The sequence below is a fragment of the Monopterus albus genome, unplaced genomic scaffold (genome assembly GCF_001952655.1).
Source record: "Monopterus albus unplaced genomic scaffold, M_albus_1.0 scaffold105.1, whole genome shotgun sequence".
NCBI lineage: Eukaryota > Metazoa > Chordata > Actinopteri > Synbranchiformes > Synbranchidae > Monopterus > Monopterus albus.
This window is the reverse complement of record NW_018127985.1, coordinates 2,613,115-2,622,712: the sequence shown is the minus strand read 5'-3', so window position 1 is coordinate 2,622,712 and position 9,598 is coordinate 2,613,115. Positions and strand designations below refer to the sequence as shown.

At 40.9% G+C, this 9,598-nt stretch overlaps 1 protein-coding gene across 9 annotated transcripts in view; it reads left to right on the top strand.

The window, feature by feature from the left end:
- mrtfbb (myocardin related transcription factor Bb) overlaps positions 1-9,598 on the top strand; it is an 80,094-nt gene that overhangs the window by 56,929 nt on the left and 13,567 nt on the right. For 2 of the 9 annotated variants that reach the window (XM_020610527.1, XM_020610521.1), the window contains exons 1-3: positions 2,481-2,572; positions 4,840-5,056; positions 8,163-8,228. The exons of 3 other annotated variants lie outside the window; for them this stretch is intronic. In XM_020610527.1, coding sequence (XP_020466183.1) covers positions 4,957-5,056; positions 8,163-8,228 — 166 coding nt within the window. In that variant the 5' untranslated portion in view covers positions 2,481-2,572; positions 4,840-4,956. Of the gene's footprint in view, positions 1-2,480; positions 2,573-4,839; positions 5,057-8,162; positions 8,229-9,598 lie in introns of those variants that run through there. 4 more of the 9 variants (XM_020610524.1, XM_020610523.1, XM_020610525.1 and 1 more) reach the window with 4 other exon arrangements.

The following is a 9,598-nucleotide window of genomic DNA, read 5'->3' as shown; positions in this document are numbered from 1 at the left end:
TTTTTTAGAGTAATAGGGTTTGAGTGTTAAAAATTTCTCCACCTATCTAATGCTAAACAGTGGCTAAGTACCACCAAAGTGCAGTACCTGAACATGGCCAGCAGGGCAGCTCCAGTGAGGCTGCAGGTGAACTCCTGTAAGTCTACAGTCAGCCAGCCTTTGACGCTTAGGATCCACTGTGATCCAGCTGGGGCCAGCATGACGTTCACGGTGCACATGCGCACAACACTCACCGAGAGACGCTGAAGTAGTTGGATCAGTCGAGACTGTAGGCGCATACACATGCACATTCAGCATTATCATCAAGAGACACATACACAGCAGATCTGTGATATTGTTCTTCTCTCCAACAGTTGTGCATTTCATTATTGTGTTGTTAGTACACAGAGAGCTGGCCAAGTCCTGCATGATGGGTTATAAATCACTAGAATGCGACAGCAAGCAGCTGAAAACATATTCACAGCTTGTTCACAGTGTGTGTGTGTGTGTGTGTGTATGTGTGTGAGTGAGGGACTTGCAGTACCTGCCAGCAACCATGATTAAAGGGATGGTGGAAGGAGGCAGGTCAGCTATTTCTGTGCAGGGTTTCCAGGCCCACCCTGCAGGGATATCAATTAGCTGGATAATTAAATGGCTGCAACAAAAATATGTCTGTAATTCAGTGTATTTTATGAGAGAAAGTGTGCCCTGTGTGTACCAGAAGTGCTCTGATCCACAATGCCACATTGTAGGAGTTAAAACACCACAGTGCCACCATCTGACTGACTCCAACTGGGAGATTCAGACTAGTGAAGATCTGCACGTGCAAAATGGAGAGTTGCACCTCATACACATGCCCCAGCAGTCCCCAGTACATAAACCTCTGCTAATGACTCTGTGGGAATATAAGGGGTTCAGTCAACATAGCCGATGCTATTGTTGGCGAGTCAAACAAACGGGTTCACTCAGTGCTGCAGGACAACATCATGCAAACAATCACTGCAAGTACAAAAAACATTCACAGAGGTCTAGGCCGTCATTCCAAGTATTAAATATAGTTGCTTTGAAAAAACAGAAGTTGTTCAAGATGAGAGGAAATGTGCAGAGCCAGGTCACTCCAGGCCAAGAGGCTGGGTGTTAGGAGAGCAGAGGCACAAATGGAAAATCCTTTGTGCACACAAAGTAGAAACCGCCAGTACTTTAATGCAACATTTCAATCATCACCATCAGGGAATGTAGAAGTGTCATTCTGAATTACTCTATCCACTTTGAGGAAAAATGGAAAGCCACATAATCCACTGTTCAGAAAACTGAAAAGATTTTTAGGAAGTCTGCCATTTGGTGCCGATCTGTATATAAATCTAAGAGGTGAAACTTTCTTTAGTCAACATCAGGTAATTTTGATGCACCATAAAGACTTTACAATATTGCCAGTGAACAGTTTGTAAAACTAGGCATCACAATATTAAAAAAAAAAAGCTCTGAAAATACCTGGAGTTCTGTGCCTTTGTATTACTTACATTATGGGGACTGAAACCTGTTAACACACACATTGTGGGAACTCTGTCACAAGGAAATCACAGAATTTTAGGGTGGCAACATGGTTTAAGTCTTGGGTATTAGGGTCTGTTAGGTTTCAGGCAAGGAAGGACCCAAGACACAGACAGTCTGGAGTCTAGTGTTTATTCAGTTTAATAAAACTGAAGAGAAACAAAGGGGCAAGTAAAACAATGAAGTGTTCAACCTGGCAGGGCTTCAAAATACAGGTACAAAACTTTATTCTAAACAGAACAGTCAAGGAGCTACATGAAACAAACTCTAAATAACAACTAAAACTAACCTTGCTGACAGGAAAAACTCAAAAGAACAGTCCAAAGGTAACCAAGGCAAGAACCAAACAGGAGACTGATAGGAAAAACTTAAAGCGGGCAGGCAGTGTGTCGTACCTAGCGAGACGGACAATGGGGGCAACAAGGCATGGAGAACAGTTGAGCCAGCAACTGGACTGAGAGAAGGGAGGAGGATATATAGACAGGAGACCGGGCGTAACGAGCAGCAGGTGGAAGCAATGAACAGAAATTGTGAACCGGGGTAAAGCTGGTGCGGGTGAGGTAACACAGGACAGGAAATCTAACCAAGAAAACAAGCACAAAACAGAAAAGCTGTCGTCATCGGTGTGTGAATGTGTGCGTGAATGGGTGAATGGTGGTATGATCTCCCTGTAAAGCGCTTTGGAAAAAAGCGCTATATAAATACAGTCCATTTACCATGTATCCGTTTGGACAGTTTTGAAGATGTCAAAAGTCGAAAAGCAAAAGTCGCTGATTATCATGTACATACTGTATGTAAGTATACTGTAGTTCTCATTTTTCATTTTCAGTTTTTGAATGGCTATATCATATCCATGTGTTTACTTCAATAAATGTATGTTGTATAGACAAACAAAATTTGATATGTTATAAAGGGATACTGCTTTGTGCTTTACCAGCAGAATCACAGTGGATCTGAGCCCTGTCATTGGCATCCACAGAGGCCTTGCTCATCCTGCACAGCTAGAAGAAATGTCTCTGAAGCTGCTACTGCTGCAAGACTGGTGAGTGGAGCTGGACGGGTGGGGACACATGTGGGCGGAACATTGTTGTACCTCAGCACTGTTAGGAAGTGGCTACTTTGTTGTTTAGTCCAATGACCCCGTTTCTTCTTCCTACTTATAGGCTCTTAACCTATGTTCAAACACTAGACGGTAATGTGTTGATCATAATGTAAAGCTTTAATCTCTTATTTTAGTTTGCAACACACAACCAAACTGTTTGTTCAGTTTAAAACAAATCTGGTGTATTTGTATGCTTTGTTTAATTTGCTTAGGTTGGTGTGAAAGTGTTGTGTGTTATGCAGAGGTTGTTTTATGACAGAATAAAATCAAACCTAAGTTCTGCCACACATATCACATATTTCTCCATAATGGTCCACTGTCCTATGAATGAGTTACCTGTCAGTCCATTTGTCTTCATGTTGACACCTCTGAGTTTGTTTGTAATGAGCCAGTGTGAACACAAACTGGACCAGAAGTAAAAGGAAACAAGAGTAGTTTTCCTCTCTTGGTATGGACTGAACCAAAACACAGTATAACTGAACATAATCTTGAAATACATGACACCTTAAGACAGTGACATCATTTGTTTGTTTGCTTTAGCACAAACCTGCATCCTGCTCAGACCTGCTTAGTGACTACAGCTGCATACTCATATGTTCTCACTCTATTCTAAGCGAGTAGTCATGCTTTTGTAATATGGTGATGGCCAGTGGGAAACAGATGGCTGTTGTAATGGATGTTGTAATGCAATAAGTACAATATTCCCTGAACTAAAATTGCTATTAATAGCAGTCAGTGCAGTTATGTTGTTGTTGCTGTTGCTTAAAAGAGGGTAAATTACAAACTGTAAATAATAAATGAAAATCCAGATAGTGTTTTTCACATATATATTTATGTGAATGGAAAACATCTTGAATTAATACGAGCAACTTTGTGACTGAAGTCAAGAAATTAGACTTTTAAATTGTGACAGACGATGAGAAACAGCACTGTTCCTGACTGGTCTGGGACGCTGAGAGCCCACAGCGGACTCTGATTCAGGAGACAGGTTTTGACTGTGGGACAAAACAGGTGTATAAGGCATTCATAAAATCTGTTGTTTTGTTCCTGTGGCCAACGGGCTTACGAAACATGACCTCAAAGGAATTCTGTGTATTTATGGACAGTGTGACATGCAGAAAAATATTTTTCCACATTCCTGTTGCTCCGACTACTCTCCCGTATTTTTTATGGTCTTGTTGTTCACCACTATTCAGTCCAAGCAGTGACCCAGCATAAAATATTGTCCAACTGTACTAGTTCTTTAAAAACTCCATGCTTCCCCTGTCCCGTGCTGTTTGACGTATATATCTCTTGACCCCACAAGTTAACCTTATTAGTGGTTCAGTCCTCCCCTGCATCTATTGTTCTGTTCAAACACGTCACAGGAACAGCCAAGAACCGAGCACATCCTGTGTCTCTGCAGCTTCACCTTGACATCAGACCCTCAGCGGGAGCAGACGCCTGCTTGTTAGCTTTGACGTTTTCTAACCAGCCTTCCTGGAGTCTGAGACACATGAGATTCACCAGAATTACAGTCATTCCCTTTGACCTCATTTCCTGTTGTGTGTTTGTAGCTGTGAATGGAATCTAAACACCACTGTAAGCCATGGCTAAGTGTATTTGTCTACGAGCTGCTGCAGTTTTGCTCTTTGTTGTCATCTCTTTCTTTACACACCTTTCCTGTTTGAGAGGTTCTTATCACACTTTTTGAAAACATAATCAGAAAAGTTGGATTTGCTGGGAATTGATACATCAGCTACTGTAAGATAAAATACAGTGTACATCAGTGGTGTTGCAGTGGAAAACATCGATGAAAACAATATCCATATACATGTTTAAAAAAATCTCAACTAATCATTAAAAAAATGTTTAAAGATCAGCTTCTTTTTCCTTTAGAACCCAGTATGTTTGTTCTTGTCGATGTTATTTAGTGCTTAAAAAATTTTCAGAGGAAAGAAAAGAAAAACTTATTGTGTTTCTCATGGAGATGTGCACGCTTAAAATTCTCAAGCGCTTGTTTGGATCGATTATTACCAGTAAATGATTTGGGCCCCTGCTGAATGAATTTATAAACCAAGAAATATTGATTATTATGAGATAATCAGAAGTTGTAGTATGATGAGTCCTCTGTGAGTTGAACACAGTGACCTAGCGAGGGTTAACATGAGCAGTGCGGTGTTCCCTCCTCCTGATGTTGACTGAGCACTCGCACTTTCTCCACTGAGGCCAGTACAGAGCCAGAGAAGAGGGACTGTGTGCAGCTCTGAAAGCCAGCTGTCCTTTGCTCAGAGCTGGGTCTTTTCTCTCCCTGACTCCCCGGTTTCCACTGGCCTCATCACTCCATGGGACTCCAGACCTGGCGACCAAGTAAACCACCACTGTCCTCTATGGCCTGCCTTGATGTGGAGACCCCCTCCATCTGCAGGGGTAAATTCAAATCAGGTGCTTTTTCTTTCCTCTGCTTTTTTGGGGGTGGGGGGGTGCTACCTGTATGCATTTCATAGTTTTACTTGAATAGCTGCATAAAGTAAACTCATGTTTTTTACTGCTTGTTTGCCATTATTGATGCTGATAGCAGTTGCAGGGGGTTTGTAGTGATGTAGACACAGAAATGGCAGGTCAACAGCAAAGGGATTCATGCCAAGCATCTTTCTTTCAGCTACTGTGTTTTGAGGGATTAATAAACCAAACTTGTTCTGGAAAAAGAGTCTTTGAGGGACAGGTTTAGAAGAAAAGACATCAGTCTGACTGCCCATGTTTATACTGTTACTTTGTTGAAACACCACTGTGTTTTTTTGTCTCAATATAAGTATGAATTCACTTCTGTAGTGTAAGTACACATCGTGAGTTTCATTCAAATGAGGTGTATTACACAGATGTGTCGCTGATCAAGATTCTGATAATCGTTTGCATATTTTCATTCTTCTTTGTTTGCATTCACCTGCAGCAGACCAGGCCTTCAGTAATGATAACTGTAGCTTTCAGTGATCAAACCAATGTTACTGCTGTTTAGGTTCTGTACTAGATTATGATTAACCTACCGTGAAGTCGCATTTGATTAAAAAATATTTGCCAGCCACCGAAGCGCATGAGGTATCTAAGGTCCGTGTTGTGATACAGTCATTTTGCATCCTACAGGTGATAATGTACAGCATTGCTTTTTACAGTTATAGGAAAAGGCATTACAACACTGAAATGACTCCTTGCAGCAAATTGTTGATTTGTATCTGTCAGGGCCAGCATGCAGAGTTGGAGGACATGCCCACTCATGAGGAAGGAAACTTGTTTTCTCATAACTTTGAGTCTGGCTTTACCTTAGGTCAAAGTGTTTATTTGTCATATGCACAGTTAGGAAACCTTAGGCTAACCGTAACCCTAACCTCTTAGGCTGTTTGGCTTAAAAAATACAACTTTGCTCAAATGCTGTGAGTTAAACTAGTATTTTACACTGATATAGTATAAATTTGGTTTCCAACAGCCACATTCTATAGCCTAGTGCCTTCTCAGCTAAAATTACTACAGATACGTTAGTCTAACATCGTTGGGGCAAACCATTTGATATGCAGGTCAACTGCTCACCTGTCTACATTGAGGAATTGTCTATATACTGTTATTTTTTACAATATAACACAAAGTCTACCAATTAAATTCAGGAATTTTCTGGGACTTTTTGCAGCATATGAAAGCAATAAAAGGAAAAGTCATCTGAATCTGCTACTGTACACACAAATGACATTCTCAATAAACCAATACAATCTGCGTGTGCTTGGTTTAGTCTGTCTCTGGTTGTAAAATGGGATTCTGTTTAAAGTCTCTGGTATTTATAACAGCAAAGTCAACATAACCCAGTGTCAGTCTGTTTCGATACTAAATTCAGCTTTGTCTGGGCAGGGAGCATCTGTCGCTACATCAAACGGTATTTTCGTTTTTATTTTCCCTGTTTCTAAAAAGGATAAAAAGTCAAATAAAATCAAAGCTCTGATGGGAGACCTCCAGGGATGATTTCCTGAGAACAACATGGGTCTGAGATTAGAGATTACATCAGTAGACAGGGATTCGAGCAGAGCCTTCTCTCTGTGTTTCTCCAAAACCTCTGTTTACGCTCTGCTAGCGAGCATGAGAGTGGAGCCGGTTTACATCACGGGGAGGTTAGTCAGGGTTCAGGTTGAGTGAGGAGGGCCCCGGGCATGAGCTGTACCCCTGGTACTGATGCTCAAATTAAACTTAGCATTCTCTTGTGGCACTGGCAGGCAGTTTTAGATGTTGTTGATATGCTGTAATATGCACTATTAAATGTTACTGCCTGTGGCATTCTCTCCACGTCACAGCTAAATGTTGAGACAAACCAATGGCAATTTTTTTTTTTTTTTTACAATCTCTGGGTATGATTTGTCTCTGGCTAACCGTAACCCCCACCCCACCAGCTTGGGTTTGTAATAGGAAACAGCAGGCAGGGCAGGCACACTGTGTTCTTTGCTCCAGAGCTGATGGGTTGCTCTGAGAGTGGACTCAGCCTCCCACCCTCTGCCTCAGCTCTTGCCTCTTGCTCACCAGTAGAAACTTGTGAATGTCCCCTCGGCTCTGTGTACAAACTGGAGATCCCAGCCCCTTAACCACCCCCAAATTTCATGGTTCCCAGGCCTTGTTCTCACAGCTGCCCGGTTTATTTTTGCTAGAGTGAGTCACAGAGGGCTGCTCAGACGCAACGCCATTCCCAGGAGAGTTGAGCAGGTCTGCTGTATGTGTGTGTGCATGTGTGTGAGTGGGAGAAGGAGAAGTTGTTTCACTGGGTAGATCTATCTAAGTCAGTTTCACTTCACTACAGTGGTGATGATAAGGGCTTCACATACCTCATACTGCTGCCTCATTCATCACCATCACTCAGCATCTCGCTCATTTTTTTTGCTTTTTTCCACACAGAGATGTGTTATTCTACTGAAATAACATGTCCATGTTCACTTGTTTATAAATGTTTAAACCTGGATCTTACTACAGTTTATATTGATGGGACCGTGGACTCATACTGTATATGGGGCCTGTGTGCGAGAGTCAACCATTTCTACTGGAAGAGAGTCATGGCTTTGATGTTCCACAGTAACACAGCTGATCGCTGCTTATCCATCAAAAGGAAGATTAGAATATAAAAACCATTTATTAACTAGACATGAATCACTTTGATCTCCAGTTCTGCTCATTAGCAGCTCTGACATTAATTCAACCAGATAAAATAGCTTGTACTTACTTTAACTGCATTTGCATCCTACAAAAAGATATCGACTCTCAATGGGAAGGCTCTCGGCCAATCACACCACACTGTTGAGTCTGTTTTGCTGTACTTTTAACAACCCCAGTTAAACATACACAGGAAGTGAATAGGATGTCTGTGGTGAGAACAGGGTTTACTCTCAGACCTTTGAGGTACCGCATTGACTGAGAAATAATAAGTACTTTGTTGTGTTTGAAGTCTGGAAGGTTTCACAGTTTAAAGCCAGAGATGGCTGTTAGCTGACTCAGATGAGTTGGCTCCTGACCTCTGTGTCACTCTCAGTTCTCCAGCTTTGTCTGCAGCAGAGGAGAACTCGGGAGCAGCTTGTGGAACAAGGGATCATGCCACGTGAGTATTCACAGCCCACTCTTACCAACTGTTCTTAAAGATCTAAATCCAGACTGCAATATATGGATAGTTACACTTTTTTTTTTTGCTCTTCAGGTTGTGTTTCAGCACATTCAATTTGAAATTTAAAAAAGGATATTACATTCAAGCAGTGGCAGAAAGTAATTAAGTACATTTATTCAAGTACTGTACTTAAGTACAAGTATGAGGTATCTGTACTTGAGTACTTTCATTCTCTGCTACTTTATACGAAAGTCACGACATTTTAAAGACAAATATTCTACTTATTACTCCACTACATTTATTTAATAACTTTAATTGCTTTTCAGGATCTGAGTAACAAAGCAAAGTACAATACAACCATAAGACTTTACTGATCACTGATGGGAAATTCACAAGCTACCCATCATTACTTCAAGTTATACACATATAAGGTAGTTAAAACTATCTCTGCCTTTACCAGCTGAAACATTTAGATGTGATTTGCACAATAATGTAATTATAATCAAATAACATGACATACATGAATAGGAAATGTGCTTTACTGCATCATGAGTACTTTTACTTTTGGTAATTTCCATATAGTTTGATGCTAATACTTTTGTAGTTTTACCTAAGTAAACTGTGAATCCAGGACTTTTTTTGTAGCAGAGTATTTTTGCACTCTGGTATTACTACATTTAATTGAGTAGAGAATCTAAGTACTTCTTCCACCGCTGCCAAGTACCAAATTCATTTGAGTAAAATAGGTTTATATCAATATAGAAAGAACTGTGTGTGTGATGTAGCCCTTTTAACATATAGTGCATGTTAATGTAATGTCCAATATTATGGAGTATCTATTTTTATGTAGATTTTTATAGTGTGGTTTTGCTACATTTATTTAAGTTAATAATTTGAGTATTTCTTCTATGACTGGTTGAGGGTGTTTGCCCTTGCATTTGTACTTGTAATGTAATACTGTGGTTGCATCATTCTGCTAGTTTAAAAATAGCAAATGTTGAAAGTGATGCAAATATGTATCAAAGGTGAGCCACCCAGCAACACGCTAGAACTAAACCAGTAAGGACTGTTAAAACCATCTGCAGTCCTGCTTTGAAAAAAGTGGAGCAGACTCAGTCCCTGTGCTTCCTTCCCAGGGTGTGAAAGTTACAAAGCAAAGAAGACATAGCTCTTCCTCTTTGTCCTGTTCACTCTTGAGAAACCTCTTACTGTCAGGATTTCAGCTCCTCTCTGGCTCCACACAGCCACATGAGTCAGCGACTGAGCCTTCAGTGGAGGTCATTCACCCCCTATGTGGCCTGCCCTGGCTTTGAACACAAACCTCCCTGGCCACTCTCTACTAAAGCACTTTACTGCTACCACACATA